This window comes from Ranitomeya imitator, chromosome 1 (assembly GCF_032444005.1).
Source record: "Ranitomeya imitator isolate aRanImi1 chromosome 1, aRanImi1.pri, whole genome shotgun sequence".
Classification (NCBI taxonomy): Eukaryota; Metazoa; Chordata; class Amphibia; order Anura; family Dendrobatidae; genus Ranitomeya; species Ranitomeya imitator.
Genome location: NC_091282.1, coordinates 892,729,590 through 892,748,217, shown reverse-complemented (window position 1 = coordinate 892,748,217; position 18,628 = coordinate 892,729,590). Strand labels below are relative to the sequence as shown.

General features: G+C 43.5%; 1 protein-coding gene across 2 annotated transcripts in view; it reads right to left on the bottom strand.

Annotated features, from left to right (window-relative positions):
- Positions 1-18,628, bottom strand: part of CCNI (cyclin I) — a 70,311-nt gene that overhangs the window by 16,789 nt on the left and 34,894 nt on the right. For both annotated transcript variants that reach the window (XM_069743218.1, XM_069743219.1), the window contains 2 exons: positions 1,419-1,553; positions 274-348 (listed from right to left, as the gene is read on the bottom strand). In XM_069743218.1, the coding sequence (XP_069599319.1) occupies positions 274-348; positions 1,419-1,553 (210 nt within the window). The remainder of the gene's footprint in view (positions 1-273; positions 349-1,418; positions 1,554-18,628) is intronic.

Below are 18,628 nucleotides of genomic sequence, written 5' to 3'. Positions count from 1 at the left end.
GGCCCGGAACCATGCCAGTATTCTGTGGTTGTAGGACTGGAGCCTTGTGAGCCTCCTCATACCTGCCGGAATCCCTGGTGCCTCTTCTGATTTGTAGGCTTGGCAAGACATCATTGTTGGAGCAGGATGAACAAGTGACACCTCGCTAAGCCGGTAATCAAAAGAGGAGCCGGGGATGCTGGCATGTAGGAGGTCCGTCAGCTGTATATTACTGGCATGGGCGCTGCAAATCCATTAGCTCATCTCAAATAGAAATGAAGCAGAGCAACTTACTTCATCTTCCTCAACGGTTTTGGTAGCAAGGTAGAAGCAGCTGATTGCAATGCACCTTAGGTATTTTGGATGGGCCTGTTAATAAAGACAAAGCAATTACCAACTATTGTTCATTAAATTCACTGCTTGAAATTACGCCAGTTTAAGAATTCTGGCTGCACCACATATCAGTGGTATATTGGACTTCAAGTCCTCCTCTGGTACAAGTGGGGTCAGTATTTCACAGGTTTGGTACGTCTGGAAATCTAATAAAGTTGTGAATGACGGCAGCAGAGTCACTAGCACCATAAACCTAGACGGCTAAGAATGCTGGCTCACATTTGGGAGGACAGAGGCTATTTATTCTAGGCGGCCAATTCAACAAGACTGGCGAAGAAAACGCCAGTCTCCTTGGCATAGAAGACGTCAAATTCATTAAGAGACGCTTCTTTCGAATGGCACACACCTCACTTACTCAGTATGGCCAAATGTCATGACTAGGGTTGAGCGAAACGGATCGTTCATTTTCAAAAGTCGCCGACTTTTGGCAAAGTCGGGTTTCATGAAACCCGACCCGACCCCTGTGTTCGGTCGGCCATGCGGTACTTGACTTTCGCGCCAAAGTCGCGTTTCGTATGACGCGCTTGGCGCCATTTTTTCAGCCAATGAAGGAGCGTGGGCAGAGTGATGACATAGGTCTTAGGGGCTAAAAAAGTAAAAGTCGCTCAACCCTAGTCATGACAAAGCAAATCTTTTAGGGTCAGACAAAGGAAATCACCAGTGACTACAGCATGTTTTCCAAGTCGCAAGTAGATAGCAGCTCTACAGTCTGAAGACCCCACCTCATATCTCAGCTTCATGAATAATTGACCGCCGCACCACTGTTCTCGGGATTGGTGGGGCTCTGGATCGGCATCGGTGAGAGGCCCAGCGATCACAAAGTCACCACCCATCCTGTTAGGGATAACTTCCAAACTTGGAAGAATCGCTTTAAGCTAGAAGAGCGATCACAGCAAATTCTGTTACCTCTGACTGAAGGGACATGTCTTAACCCCTCAACTTGCACACTTGTGTACAGACAATACTGCAGACTGTTCAACCAAGGAAGAAGGACAATACAGTCAAAGACATTTGTGCGTTATTCAGTAATCAGTGTGAGTGATCACCTTTACGGAGGCCAGAAAACGATCCAAAATACTTATGGCCAGAGCAAGGGTTTCTGGGTAAACATGGAACTGGTGTTTCAGTTCAGCTAACCAGTGGATCACCTCTTCCCGCTGCTGTGGAGAAATAGCTGCATCCTACAAAAAATAATATAGAAAAGGGGAAAAAAATGAGGCAATTATCCAGAACTGAATTTTGACATCATGTTTGATAGCATTCTGTACATTAGGGGTTCCAGCCCAGCCCATATAAACTATACACTTTTAGCGGATGCCGTTGTAGCTGACCTAAAGTTAATATGGTTTCCATGATCTTTATTCTGATGCGGCCTGCACCCCTATAATCCTATTGATTCACAGATCGGACCAGAGACATGGCTACGTCGCTTACGCCTTTTGTCTCATGATTTCCCATACTCCAAGCAGAGGCAGTTTGCTTCCACAGCTTGGCAGATTTTAGGGCCCCTGAGGCTCAGTCCAGCAGATCTGCAAGGGATGAGCTCACTGCCTAGGAGACCGGCCACTTCTGAGAGATTGCAGCAGTGGCTGGTAACCTAAAAAACGAGCTGAAACCAATAGGATTTAAAAAAAAAATCCTCCATCCTTGAGAAGGTAGAAAACTTTTAAAAACAAGTAAATTGCAATTTTAACCATTTAAAAAGAAAAAAGATGATACAACCCCCTTATGTATTTTGTTAATCTTGGTATCACATTTACCGCATGTGTATATTTGGTAATCAGTCACAGTCTAACAAAAGCTATCCTTCACAGCCTCCAGCTTTCAGTTATGGAGGCAAGCACGGTATGACTACAGTCATCTCTCACTGTACTGTGAGCTGTGGCTGTAAGCTAGACCCATCACTTTGATTGACAGCTGGCTCTGCAGAACATATGTGTTCCTAGGTGTACTTACAGTGAGTGATGACTAATCACACTGTGCTCGCCTCCATAACTGAAAGCTGGCGGCTCCGAGAGAAATTAAGCTTATTTTTCTCCGGATAGCCACACTTTCATGAAGACAGCTGGGCCGCATTGGAAAGCTATTTACCTGCAGATTATCTCATTATTTGCAGGTAAATCGCATTTTCACAGGTGACCGGTTTCCTTGAGTCGAATGCAGTCACAAAGAATGCATGAAAAATAGAGAAGATTTAATGTTTGAAGGAGCAGAACACAAAAATAGTTGTTTTTATTTTACCCTATAGGAGATATGCTACTGTCAGAGAAGTCTGGGGGACAATGGTGTATGACAGTGAACTAATCTTCTCTCCCCATTGAAATATATATGTTTATGGTAGAATAAAAAATAGAGGTCAGCTATTTCATAGGTATAATCATATAAACTTATAAAATTAAAAAATATGGGTGTGGTTTAAGTGGATCTATATTAACGTCAGAATATTTTATACAATTATGTTTGCGAGGCCTTAAAAATATAAGAACATGGAATTAAGTACATAAAGTGTAGCATATTAATAGTAAACTGAAGAACAAATCTAAATAACTGGAAAAGCCCTTCAATGTACCTGGCAGAAGATGAAATGCACATTGCCCATTTATCTTGGGGGACCATAGTGGGTCAGGCCGACCGCTCTCCCGTGTGCTGATAGGCATAAGTCATGGTTACGCTGCGCTCAGTCATGCGATGTCCCAGCCTCTATGTGCTCTATAGTCAGACACGCAATGTACATGATCACAGATCCATATGTGATCTCCTTATAAATACACAGCCACCAAGAAAAGCTGGTGGCCTCAAGGACTAGAAAATGTTCCTACATGAGCACATGAAGAGAACGATAGTACTCATGCCCAGGAAAGAAGCAGGGGCAATAGAGCGCACTGGTTCAAAAAAAAGAATGTAACCACGTATTATTGCGATGATCTTGTGCAAGAAATTGTTCTAGAAAATGAGAAAGAAGTAGGCCTTAGATGTTCTAAGGCTAAACGATAATACAAAACAGGGGTTTGTTCACTCATGGGAATTCTCTATTGCTGTACATGACTCCATCATTGCTTTCAACTATATAGGCCCCCGGCAGCTACGCTACTGCTTCCTAGCAGTGGCATGTTTGGTAACTAAAGGAGTCTGGCAGTTCATGCAATATATGGACTATATCTTATAGAGTCCAGGAAAAGTTTTATATACGGGTGTGTGGGAAAGATTCAGGGTACATTTTATTTTATCCATTGAAAACCATGCTTATTCAGGGCTTAGGTGCTCGTAATTAAAGCACCACCACTAAGATCCCTGATCCTAGTATTATACTCTCCTCAGTTCTCATCCTGCGCTGTCATCTTGTGACCGCAGCTTCTGACTGACTGGAAGTCAGAGATAATGGTCACAGGCTCTCATATTAAGTCTATGAGACCCTCCTTCCGGCTCTCATAGACTTACATTGAGTTGCGACTTCCAGTCCGGCTAGCAAACACTGGAGCGATCCGGTAGGTTACAACCAGCAGAAGACAGCAGGAGGGTGACGATAACGGATGAAAACAGGACCACTCGCTGGACTCTTCAGCCAATAAGAAACAGAGGTGTCAAAGAAAAATGATCAAATTCCATTCATACTCTTCACAGGTACCCTGCCGTTCTTGGTCATTTCTGCTCCATCTGGATGGACATGTCACCGTTAAAGCTACCGATTCGGTGGCAGAAAACCTCCGAATTGTTAAAATGTTTGTTATTTTACACCTTTTTTTATATCCTAACTGGCAAAATAATGTGTGCGCCAATTAAACAGACATTTTGTGTTAGCAGTTAGGTAGAAAACTTACAGATATTGACTATGACCGGATTTCAGCTCTGTACGTTAATGCTGGAGTGTGTTTCTCATTCTACCAAACTCATGGCAGGTATTCCCCATAACAGGTTTTCTTGCTGATCAGTGTATACATGATCTAGAATTCATAGGATATATACGATTTATTTTGTGTGTTACCCAGATATTTCTTATGCTGTTTGCATGAAAACTGTTGCTAATGGGACAACTCTGGCAGTGATGGACTGAATCTTTACGTGAAGGTTAGTGGACAACAGTGGACATTCTTCTACTGTATACTAAATAGAAAAAGCAATATACACCGGATAAAAAATAACGGTCTCTAGTTTTTTTTTTCTTCTATCCTTCCAGTAGACGGGCATGGCACCAGGAGATGGAACAGGATCCTTGATGCAAACAACTGGCTAAGACGATGGTGCAGACAACAAGGATTTGGATTCCTGGACCACGGTGTGAATTACTGGTATGATGGACTCCTCGCCAGAGACGGACTACACCTCAACAAACCTGGGAAACACACATTCGCCAGAAGACTCGCTACACTCATCAGGAGGGCGTTAAACTAGAAGAAGAGGGGACGGGAAGAAAAACATTAGACTCGAACAAAGACGACCCAGGAAAACATACTCAGAAGGGAGGTAAGAACATTTCTAAAACAATCCACAGTGAGGAGATTGGAACAAAACAAAATCCTCTAAACTGCATGCTCGCAAACGCCAGAAGCCTGACAAACAAGATGGAAGAACTAGAAGCAGAAATATCTACAGGTAACTTTGACATAGTGGGAATAACCGAGACATGGTTAGATGAAAGCTATGACTGGGCAGTTAACTTACAGGGTTACAGTCTGTTTAGAAAGGATCGTAAAAATCGGAGAGGAGGAGGGGTTTGTCTCTATGTAAAGTCTTGTCTAAAGTCCACTTTAAGGGAGGATATTAGCGAAGGGAATGAGGATGTCGAGTCCATATGGGTTGAAATTCATGGAGGGAAAAATGGTAACAAAATTCTCATTGGGGTCTGTTACAAACCCCCAAATATAACAGAAAGCATGGAAAGTCTACTTCTAAAGCAGATAGATGAAGCTGCAACCCATAATGAGGTCCTGGTTATGGGGGACTTTAACTACCCGGATATTAACTGGGAAACAGAAACCTGTGAAACCCATAAAGGCAACAGGTTTCTGCTAATAACCAAGAAAAATTATCTTTCACAATTGGTGCAGAATCCAACCAGAGGAGCAGCACTTTTAGACCTAATACTATCTAATAGACCTGACAGAATAACAAATCTGCAGGTGGTTGGGCATTTAGGAAATAGCGACCACAATATTGTACAGTTTCACCTGTCTTTCACTAGGGGGACTTGTCAGGGAGTCACAAAAACACTGAACTTTAGGAAGGCAAAGTTTGACCAGCTTAGAGATGCCCTTAATCTGGTAGACTGGGACAATATCCTCAGAAATGAGAATACAGATAATAAATGGGAAATGTTTAAGAACATCCTAAATAGGCAGTGTAAGCGGTTTATACCTTGTGGGAATAAAAGGACTAGAAATAGGAAAAACCCAATGTGGCTAAACAAAGAAGTAAGACAGGCAATTAACAGTAAAAAGAAAGCATTTGCACTACTAAAGCAGGATGGCACCATTGAAGCTCTAAAAAACTATAGGGAGAAAAATACTTTATCTAAAAAACTAATTAAACTGCCAAAAAGGAAACAGAGAAGCACATTGCTAAGGAGAGTAAAACTAATCCCAATCTGTTCTTCAACTATATCAATAGTAAAAGAATAAAAACTGAAAATGTAGGCCCCTTAAAAAATAGTGAGGAAAGAATGGTTGTAGATGACGAGGAAAAAGCTAACATATTAAACACCTTCTTCTCCACGGTATTCACGGTGGAAAATGAAATGCTAGGTGAAATCCCAAGAAACAATGAAAACCCTATATTAAGGGTCACCAATCTAACCCAAGAAGAGGTGCGAAACCGGCTAAATAAGATTAAAATAGATAAATCTCCGGGTCCGGATGGCATACACCCACGAGTACTAAGAGAACTAAGTAATGTAATAGATAAACCATTATTTCTTATTTTTAGGGACTCTATAGCGACAGGGTCTGTTCCGCAGGACTGGCGCATAGCAAATGTGGTGCCAATATTCAAAAAGGGCTCTAAAAGTGAACCTGGAAATTATAGGCCAGTAAGTCTAACCTCTATTGTTGGTAAAATATTTGAAGGGTTTCTGAGGGATGTTATTCTGGATTATCTCAATGAGAATAACTGTTTAACTCCATATCAGCATGGGTTTATGAGAAATCGCTCCTGTCAAACCAATCTAATCAGTTTTTATGAAGAGGTAAGCTATAGGCTGGACCACGGTGAGTCATTGGACGTGGTATATCTCGATTTTTCCAAAGCGTTTGATACCGTGCCGCACAAGAGGTTGGTACACAAAATGAGAATGCTTGGTTTGGGGGAAAATGTGTGTAAATGGGTTAGTAACTGGCTTAGTGATAGAAAGCAGAGGGTGGTTATAAATGGTATAGTCTCTAACTGGGTCGCTGTGACCAGTGGGGTACCGCAGGGGTCAGTATTGGGACCTGTTCTCTTCAACATATTCATTAATGATCTGGTAGAAGGTTTACACAGTAAAATATCGATATTTGCAGATGATACAAAACTATGTAAAGCAGTTAATACAAGAGAAGATAGTATTCTGCTACAGATGGATCTGGATAAGTTGGAAACTTGGGCTGAAAGGTGGCAGATGAGGTTTAACAATGATAAATGTAAGGTTATACACATGGGAAGAGGGAATCAATATCACCATTACACACTGAACGGGAAACCACTGGGTAAATCTGACAGGGAGAAGGACTTGGGGATCCTAGTTAATGATAAACTTACCTGGAGCAGCCAGTGCCAGGCAGCAGCTGCCAAGGCAAACAGGATCATGGGGTGCATTAAAAGAGGTCTGGATACACATGATGAGAGCATTATACTGCCTCTGTACAAATCCCTAGTTAGACCGCACATGGAGTACTGTGTCCAGTTTTGGGCACCGGTGCTCAGGAAGGATATAATGGAACTAGAGAGAGTACAAAAGAGGGCAACAAAATTAATAAAGGGGATGGGAGAACTACAATACCCAGATAGATTAGCGAAATTAGGATTATTTAGTCTAGAAAAAAGACGACTGAGGGGCGATCTAATAACCATGTATAAGTATATAAGGGGACAATACAAATATCTTGCTGAGGATCTGTTTATACCAAGGAAGGTGACGGGCACAAGGGGGCATTCTTTGCGTCTGGAGGAGAGAAGGTTTTTCCACCAACTTAGAAGAGGATTCTTTACTGTTAGGGCAGTGAGAATCTGGAATTGCTTGTCTGAGGAGGTGGTGATGGCGAACTCAGTCGAGGGGTTCAAGAGAGGCCTGGATATCTTCCTGGAGCAGAACAATATTGTATCATACAATTATTAGGTTCTGTAGAAGGACGTAGATCTGGGGATTTATTATGATGGAATATAGGCTGAACTGGATGGACAAATGTCTTTTTTCGGCCTTACTAACTATGTTACTATGTTACTAGATATTGCAGAGAAGAATGTGTTCACCAGCCAAATGAATGGCACCGGAATGGCTGAACCTCAGCCGCTATCAGATACTGCAGTCAGGTCTCTGCGGGAACAGCCACTGTTTGCACGACACTGCCTAAGGCCTCATTCACACATCAGTATTTTGTATCAGTGTTTGTGTGCCAAAGCCAGGAGCGGAACTTACATGGAAAAACTATAACTAAAAGATTGACACCTGTTCTGTGTTTTGAGGACACTCCTGGTTTTGGCATACAAATACTGATGAAAAATAAAGACATGTGAAGGAGGCCTAGCTGACAGCAGTGGGCACTAGAAGGAGTGTAGCGTCAGCACCAGATCTTGGCAACTGTGAGAATACACTGACAATCAAGGAGATATTTGGGGACACTGAAGAATTTGGCTACAGAACTTTGTTTCATCTCGAGCATGCACCTTAGTCCAAGAGAAGAAATATTAAATGGCTAATGCATAGTCCAACTCTGAAACAATAGAGAAAATAGCCAAAGGGGCAAACGTAGAGGATGGAGCTCAGCAGTAACGAAGGTCTACATACTCTGGTCATAATGTCCGTGCATTGTCTACTGCTATACTCATATGTTCTGCAGCTGATAGTTTACCTCTAGCTTCTCATAAGGATGTGCCAACAGAAAAAGAGAGAAGACAAATATTAGAAAAAAAAATAATTTCCTGAATAAACAGTAACACAGAATATTTCCTATTATTTCTGATAGCAGGAACTACTGATTCATGACGGGCGCAGCTGAAAATACTCTCGGGTTGACATTAGCCTTATCTTATCATTGCTAGTGGGAAGTGCATTGTCGAGGCTCATTTGCCACAACTAGAGCATAGGGGACTATTCTGATGATGTCTCCGAGTGTTGTAAGGTGCAGCACGTCTTCTGTCTGGATGCAAAGGTCACCAAGACTTCATGTTGTGTCATACTGTACAAGGTACAACACCATAACCCAAAGGAAAAGCCCCAAGCACGCACTAAGGTTTTTGCTGCAAGTTCAATAATCTATTAACCCCTTCATGACCCAGCCTATTTTGACCTTAAAGACCTTGCCGTTTTTTGCAATTCTGACCAGTGTCCCTTCATGAGGTAATAACTCAGGAACGCTTCAATGGATCCTAGCGGTTCTGAGATTGTTTTTTTGTGACATATTGGGCTTCATGTTAGTGGTAAATTTAGGTCAATAAATTCTGTGTTTATTTGTGATAAAAACGGAAATTTGGCGAAAATTTTGAAAATTTCGCAATTTTCACATTTTGAATTTTTATTCTGTTAAACCAGAGAGTTATGTGACACAAAATAGTTAATAAATAACATTTCCCACACGTCTACTTTACATCAGCACAATTTTGGAAACAAAATTTTTTTTTGCTAGGAAGTTATAAGGGTTAAAATTTGACCAGCGATTTCTCATTTTTACAACGAAATTTACAAAACCATTTTTTTTAGGGACCACCTCACATTTGAAGTCAGTTTGAGGGGTCTATATGGCTGAAAATACCCAAAAGTGACACCATTCTAAAAACTGCACCCCTCAAGGTGCACAAAACCACATTCAAGAAGTTTATTAACCCTTCAGGTGCTTCACAGCAGCAGAAGCAACATGGAAGGAAAAAATGAACATTTAACTTTTTAGTCACAAAAATGATTTTTCAGCAACAATTTTTTTATTTTCCCAATGGTAAAAGGAGAAACTGAACCACGTAAGTTGTTGTCCAATTTGTCCTGAGTACGCTGATACCTCATATGTGGGGGTAAACCACTGTTTGGGCGCACGGCAGGGCTTGGAAGGGAAGGAGCGCCATTTGACTTTTTGAATGAAAAATTGGCTGCACTCTTTAGCGGACACCATGTCACATTTGGAGAGCCCCCGTGTGCCTAAAAATTGGAGCTCCCCCACAAGTGACCCCATTTTGGAAACTAGACGCCCCAAGGAACTTATCTAGATGCATAGTGAGCCCTTTAAACCCCCAGATTCTTCACAAATTGATCCGTAAAAATGAAAAAGTACTTTTTTTTCACAAAAAAAGTTTTTTAGCCTCAATTTTTTCATTTTCACATGGACAACAGGATAAAATGGATCCTAAAATTTGTTTGGCAATTTCTCCTGAGTACACCGATACTTCACATGTGGGGGTAAACCACTGTTTGGGCACATGGTAAGGCTCGGAAGGGAAGGAGCGCCATTTGACTTTTTGAATGAGAAATTATCTCCATCGTTAGCGGACACCATGTCGCGTTTGGAGAGACCCCGTGTGCTTAAACATTGGAGCTCCCCCACAAGTGACCCCATTTTGGAAACTGGACCCCCCAAGGAACTTATCTAGATGCCTAGTGAGCACTTTAAACCCTCAGGTGCTTCACAAATTGATCCGTAAAAATGAAAAAGTACTTTTTTTTCACAAAAAATTTATTTTCGCCTCAATTTTTTCATTTTCACATGGGCAACAGGATAAAATGGATCCTAAAATTTGTTGAGCAATTTCTCCCGAGTACGCCGATACCTCATATGTGGGGGTAAACCACTGTTTGGGCACACGGCAGGGCTCGGAAGGGAAGGCGCGCCTTTTAACTTTTTGAATGGAAAATTAGCTCCAATTGTTAGCGGACACCATGTCGCATTTGGAGAGCCCCTGTGTGCCTATGCAATGGAGCTCCCCCACAAGTGACCCCATTTTGGAAACTAGACCCCCCAAGGAACTTACCTAGATGCATACTGAGCACTTTAAACCCCCAGGTGCTTCACAGAAGTTTATAATGCAGAGCCATGAAAATAAAAAATAATTTTTCTTTTCTCAAAAATGATTTTTTAGCCTGGAATTTCCTATTTTGCCAATGGTAATAGGAGAAATTGGATCACAAATGTTGTTGTCCAGTTTGTACTGAGTATGCAGATACCCCATATGTGGGGGTAAACCACTGTTTGGGCGCACGGCAGGGCTCAGAAGGGAAGGCACGCCATTTGGCTTTTTAAATGGAAAATTATCTCCAATCATTAGCGGACACCATGTCGAGTTTGGAGAGCCCCTGTGTGCCTAAACATTGGAGATCCCCCACAAATTACCCCATTTTGGAAACTAGACCCCCAAAGGAACTAATCTAGATGTGTAGTGAGCACTTTGAACCCTCAAGTGCTTCACAGAAGTTTATAACGCAGAGCCATGAAAATAAAATAAAAAAATTATTTTCTCAAAAATGAATTTTAGCCCGCAATTTTTTATTTTCCCAAGGGTAACAGGAGAAATTTGACCCCAAAAGTTGTTGTCCAGTTTCTCCCGAGTACGCTGATACCCCATGTGTGGGGGTAAACCACTGTTTGGGCACACGTGGGGGCTCAGAAGGGAAGTAGTGACTTTTGAAATGCAGACTTTGATGGAATGGTCTGCGGGCGTCACGTTGCGTTTGCAGAGCCCCTGGTGTGCCTAAACAGTAGAAACCCCCCACAAGTGACCCCATTTTGGAAACTAGACCCCCAAAGGAACTTATCTAGATGTGTGGTGAGCACTTTCAACCCCCAAGTGCTTTACAGAAGTTTATAACGCAGAGCCGTGAAAATAATAAATACGTTTTCTTTCCTCAAAAATAATTTTTTAGCCCAGAATTTTTTATTTTCCCAAGGGTTACAGGAGAAATTGGACCACAAAAGTTGTTGTCCAGTTTCTCCTGAGTGCGCTGATACCCCATGTGTGGGGGTAAACCACTGTTTGGGCACACGTGGGGGCTCAGAAGGGAAGTAGTGACTTTTGAAATGCAGACTTTGATGGAATGGTCTGCGGGCGTCACGTTGCGTTTGCAGAGCCCCTGGTGTGCCTAAACAGTAGAAACCCCCCACAAGTGACCCCATTTTGGAAACTAGACCCCCCAAGGAACTTATCTAGATATGTGGTGAGCACTTTGAACCCCCAAGTGCTTCACAGTCGTTTACAACGCAGAGCCGTGAAAATAAAAAATCATTTTTCTTTCCTCAAAAATGATGTTTTAGCAAGCAATTTTTTATTTTCTCAAGGGTAACAGGAGAAATTGGACCCCAGTAATTGTTGCGCAGTTTGTCCTGAGTATGCTGGTACCCCATATGTGGGGGTAAACCACTGTTTGGGCACACATCGGGGTTCGGAAGTGAGGGAGCACCATTTGAATTTTTGAATACAAGATTGGCTGGAATCAATGGTGGCGCCATGTTGCGTTTGGAGACCCCCTGAAGTGCCTAAACAGTGGAAACCCCTCAATTCTACCTCCAACACTAACCCCAACACACCCCTAACCCTAATCCCAACTGTAGCCATAACCCTAATCACAACCCTAACCCCAACACACCCCTAACCACAACCCTAACCCCAACACACCCCTAACCCTAACCACAACCCTAATTCCAACCCAACCCTAAGGCTATGTGCCAACGTTGCGGATTCGTATGAGATTTTTCAGCACCATTTTTGAAAAATCCGCGGGTAAAAGGCACTACGTTTTACCTGCGGATTTTCCGCGGATTTCCAGTGTTTTTTGTGCGGATTTCACCTGCGGATTCCTATTGAGGAACAGGTGTAAAACGCCGCGGAATCCGCACAAAGAATTGGCATGCTGCGGAAAATACAACGCAGCGTTCCCGCGCGGTATTTTCCGCACCATGGGCACAGCGGATTTGGTTTTCCATATGTTTACATGGTACTGTAAACCTGATGGAACACTGCTGCGGATCCTCAGCCAAATCCGCACCGTGTGCACATAGCCTAATTCTAAAGGTATGTGCACACGCTGCAGAAAATGCTGCGGATCCGCAGCAGTTTCCCATGAGTTTACAGTTCAATGTGAACCTATGGGAACCAAAAATCGCTGTACACATGCTGCGGAAAAACTGCACGGAAACGCAGCGGTTTACATTCCGCAGCATGTCACTTCTTTCTGCGGATTCCGCAGCGGTTTTACAACTGCTCCAATAGAAAATCGCAGTTGTAAAACCGCAGTGAAATGCGCAGAAAAACCGCGGTAAATCCACGATAAATCGGCAGCGGTTTAGCACTGTGGATTTTTCAAATCCGCTGCGGAAAATTCCGCATAGGACCAGAATATGTGTGCACATACCGAAACCTTAACCCTAACCCTACCCCTAACCCTACCCCTAACCCTACCCCTAGTTCTTACCCCAACCTTAGTGAAAAAAAAAAAATTCTTTATTTTTTTATTGTCCCTATCTATGGGGGTGACAAAGGGGGGGGTCATTTACTATTTTTTTTATTTTGATCACTGAGATTGGTTATATCTCAGTGATCAAAATTCACTCTGGAACGAATCTGCCGGCCGGCAGATTCGGCGGGCGCACTGCACATGCGCCCGCCATTTTGGAAGATGGCGGCGCCCAGGAAAGAAGACGGACGGACCTCGGGCGGCACGGGGGGGGCGTCGGAGCACGGGGGGGTGGATCAGAGCATGGGGGGGTGGATCGGAACACGGGAGGGAGGATTGGAGCACGGGGGAGGATTGGAGCACGGGGTGAGGGATCGCTGTGCGGGGGGGTGGATCGGAGCACGGGGGGGGGTCGCTGTGTGCGGGGGGGGATCGGAGTGCGGGGGGGTTTGATTGGAGCGCGGGGGGTGTGATTGGTGCACGGGGGAAGCGGACAGGAGGACGGGGGAGCGGAGCACAGGACGGAGGGGAGCGGACCACAGATCGGGGGGCTGGGGGGGCGATCGGAGGGGTGGGGTGGGTGCACATAAGTGTTTCCAGCCATGGCCGATGATATTGCAGCATCGGCCATGGCTGGATTGTAATATTTCACCAGTTTTTTAGGTGAAATATTACAAATCGCTCTGATTGGCAGTTTCACTTTCAACAGCCAATCAGAGCGATCGTAGCCACGAGGGGGTGAAGCCACCCCCCCTGGGCTAAACTACCACTCCCCCTGTCCCTGCAGATCGGGTGAAATGGGAGTTAACCCTTTCACCCGGCCTGCAGGGACGCGATCTTTCCATGACGCATATGCTGCGTCATGGGTCGGAATGGCACCGACTTTCATGACGCAGCGTATGCGTCAAAGGTCGGGAAGGGGTTAATTGAAGGCAACCACTTTATTAATTTAAAGGGAATCGGTCACCCCAAAAATCGTTTATGAGCTAAGCCCACCGGCATCAGGGGCTTATCTACAGCATTCTGTAATGCTGTAGTTAAGACCAAGATGTATCCTGAAAGATAAGAAAAACAGGTTAGATTATACTCACCCATGGGCAGTCCCGGTGCTGTCCGGTCCAAGGGGCGTCGCGGTCCGGGTCCGGCGCCTCCTAGCTTCATAAGATAACGTCCTCTTCTTGTCTTCCTGCCACGGCTCTGGCGCAGGTGTACTTTGTCTGCACTGTTGAGAGCAGAGCAAAGTACTGCAGTGCGCAGGCGTCGGGCCTCTCTGACCTTTCCTGGCGCCTGCGCACTGCAGTACTTTGCTTTGCCTTCAACATTACAAAGTACGCCTGCGCCGGAGCCGTGACAGGAAGACAAGAACCCGGACCGCGATGCCCATCGGACCTGACCGCAGCGGGACCGCCCATGGGTGAGTATAATCTAACCTGTTTTTCTTTCAGGTTACATCGGGGGCTTATCTACAGCATTCTGTAATGCTGTAGATAAGCCCCTGATGCCGGTTGCCTTAGCTCATATACGATTTTTGGGGTGACAGATTCCCTTTAATAGCCCTCTGTGTCTGTCCTGCTACATACTTAGGCAGTTAACTGGTTCATGCAGCTTTACATGAACACCCAATTTTTACACTATGGCTGGTCCGAACAACGAAAGCAATTGTTACCATCCGCCTCTCGTGTCTCCCCTTTTTCCTCATAGTTTGTAAGCTTGCGAGCAGGGCCCTCATTCCTCTTGGTATCTGTTTTGAACTGTGATTATTGTTATGCTGTAATTGTCTATTGTCTGCACAAGTCCCCTCTATAATGTAAAGTGCTGCAGAATATGTTGGCGCTATAGAAAAAAAAGTTATTAATTATTATTATAACCACTCTATAGGCCTTCTGTAACTATGGGTATGTCTTAGGCTGTGTTCATATGTGTTTTTGCTGTAGTTTTGTGCAAATCAAAAGCTGCTTTTTACAGTACCGGCAAAAGCTATGAGATTTCAGAAATCTCGTGCAAACCTTGCTTTTTTTTTTTTCCCTGACTTAATTTGAGAACTGTGTTTCCTAAGGCTATGTTTCCACGTTAAGGATTCGTTCAGGCTTTGCTATGGATTGGACACTGCGTACAGCCGCAGCATCCAGATGTTACAGCATAGTGGAGGGGACTTTATGAAATCCCGTCTCCACTATGTGTGCAGGGCTGCATCTGGCGGCCCTGTGTAACCGGATATGTGACGCGTCTTTCCAAACCGCAGCATGTCTATTTATCTTGCAGAGACGCTCAGTCTCCGCAAGAAAAATAACACAATCTATGAATACGATGCGGTGATTCTGCATGTGTTCAATGAACACATCCAGAATCATCACGCGTACAACAGGGGGTGGCGCTTTGGGCGTAGTGGGGTATCCGCTGCGTCCAAAGCGCAGAGATTACGCCCCGTGGAAACATAGCCTAAATGCTATAACAAAAAAAACACAACAAAGGTTTTTGAAGTGTTTTTGGTGAATAAAACTAACTTTGCTAAACATGTACTGTAGGTGAACCACATATGCAATCCGCACCCGGATGCAAAAAAGTGACAAAAAAGGCAGCAAAAAATATAGTGAAAACGTCGCAAAATGGGTATCTCTAATGCAGCGTTCCTACGGTCTAGAGAAACCCCTGCGTGTGAACATAGCCTAAGGCACTGACCCCACAACCTCTGGAGTCTACTTGTAGCATGAATTGAGAACGGTGGCCTGGGATTCAACTTTAAAGCTCCGCATGATCCAGCAATAATCGTGGGAAAAGTACGTTTCTGGCTCCCATTCCAAAGCTAAAGGAGCTGACTGTAAACTAGTATAGAGCAGCTAAAGATAAACTGCAGCTTCAGCCTGGGCAGAGCCACAATACGAGGAATCAATCTGCACTTTCTTTATAATGTCATAGCTATTGTGATTGAGAACCTAAAATACAAAAGAGATTACACTAGTTATTACACTAAAAGTAAAAGGCCACAATGACCAGGGTGGAAGAAAAACAAAGCAGGACAACTGGGAGGCAACTTGCTGCCGCAGAAAACCTCCGCAATAGCACATCAAAGAAGCCCATCAAAGTTTTTATCATCATATTATACAGCATTGTGCACTTACAATTGCTCATTTGGCCTTTCTACTCAGCTAATTCTTCACTTGTCCAATTTCTATGTTTGCACAATCAATAAGAGCAGGGACCTCTCGTCGGTCTCCTTTTTTGATTACTGGTCCTGTTTTGCTTCTCACTCCCCCAATTATGAAGTGCTGCAGAATATATTGGTGCTATAGAAATAAAGTTTGTACTGTAATCAACTAATAAGGGGCAGAGAACAACCAACTTCCCCAGTACAATCCAACATGAAAACAGAAAGATCTCCCTTTTGTCCTTAGTTAATGCCTAGTACTTAGGGCCTGTTCACATTTCATTTTGATCCTTCGTTCGGCCTATGCGCCAGGAAAGCCTCCAGTGTATATGAACGCCATAAGTATCCATAGGCCTCAGTAGCTGGAAGTGACCATGCGGTATACTCGGACCTGGCGGATGTTGGCATCCCTTTTGTGATGGGAATAGCATCATACAGTATGGCATCTCATACAAAAGGTAGACAGTACAAAAATGTGGTTTTTGTTTACAAGATAAACCTCTTAGCGACGTAATGCACTAATGGCCTATACATTGTGAAATATAGCAGCCTTTCTGAGCCCAACACAACTGATGACATTGTGGTCTGACAAATGCTGTGTGCAGTGTCGGTGTTGATGCAATGGAGAATAAAACGGCTCCCATACGCTGGCATGGGATCAATTCTGGGATCAGCTCCGCGTGGCTCTCCAAAAAAAAAAACAACTAGATCGCCAAACATATGTGAAGAGGACGTTGTGGATTATAAAGGATTCCATTAACCTACAGTGGGATCCTTTAGGCCTTTGGTTTGTTTTAACCATGCAACATAATGAAACACATCATTACTGTCATGGGTAATGGAAACCTGATGGAAGATACCGTAACTATGCCAGCAAGAACAGAACCAAAATAATAGTTACATTTATCAAAAAAGCAACAGAATTACATAGATGGACAACTATAACGTAAAGGGGGCACAAGCGCAGACCTGTATGCTAAATACTTAATTATATTCTATGCTCCCTGTATATACAACAATAAAACTCCTCGGTAGACACGCCACTTATTTAATGACTGGGATTTAGACAATCTGCACCATAACTGTGTAGCTCTGACGTGCAGAAGCTAATATAACCTTCTCATAAGCACATAATGCAGACTATTACTAAAAAGTATGCCTCAGGACATAAAAAAAAAAAAAATCATGGAATAATACGTTCCCCAGACTGTTCCACATGTAAGGCAACTGTTCTGGTGGTGGAATGTACGAACATTCTGCCGATACTTGAGAACAGCCGCTGCTTCCAAAATATTGGGCACTTCTGTCATGGACGCTCTATTCAACCTGTGCAGATTGCTTACGAAGAGACAATGGAGCTTGTATTATGAAGATACAAATATTTTTTATATTTAGATTTTTTTTCATTTTGGTGTCTTGTAGAAGAGAAGAATGTAATATTGAAGCCTCCAACAAGCTGCGGTCTTAGGTTTTGGCTGCCGAGACCTCAGTAGAAAATGTTTCAAAAGACCTGTTCTGGCTGCTACAATAGATGTGACCTTAAAGCGTAACTATTATTTCTCTGAAAAAGATATATTATAAAGTTGCTTATTTTCTTATTTTCATGCGTACTATTGATTTATGATATCAAAATTAAAATGATAGTTACGCTTTAAAGGGGTTGTCTAGGTCTTTCACGAAAGTCTACCTTCACTCTACAGTATGTGACTGCAGACTTGTAAATCCTCATAGTTGCAGACATTCGTGATAAACCTGGAGATCCCCTTTAAACAGGACCGGTCACTTGCTATAACTATATGCCGTAATTGTTTTATGTTGTGTGAATGCTAATTTCCCTTTCCCTAGAAAAGGCCCCATCTTCCGTATATGTGATCGTTGAGAAGGTGCCCACAGAGAAGAGCTGAGGATCACAACCACTTGGCCAACAAAATTACATTTACGTACAGGAATACGCCAGATTCCAAAGAACGGTATTTAAACAAGGTAAAATCATTTCAGTGCAAACTTATGGCAAGCGCCGGGTCCTTTTGAAAGGGAACTTGTCACAAGATTCATGCTGCCTGAACCACAGGCAGCAGGAATCAGAAACTGGTTTCTGCATTACAAACATATGTATTTCACCCAGAAATATGAAGGAATGAGATGACTAGTCCAAAAGCTAGGTCCCCACTGACTTCTTCCACCCACTTGTAGCATCTGTCTGGGGCCACAGGCTCAAAGGGCGGCCTCGGATAGACTTGGCACAAGCCACTCCATATGGCAGACTCCAGAGAAATCCCAATACCCTGTAACCCCTGTCCAGGGATCTGGTTTTACAACAGGACCCAGTAGAATGCTACCATGGAAAGGCTACTGTCCAGAGGTAGAAATAGTGGCCAAGCAGGGTCAGAGCAGAGAGGTCACATCAAGAACAAAAACAGGATCTGTAAGCATAGTCAGAAACAGGAATACACTAAGCAAACTAGAAGGAAAAGACGCACACCTAACCAGGAACCACCAGAGGCGTAGCTAGAGCTTTTGCCGCCCGGGGCTGGTCCCGAGCTTGGCGCCCC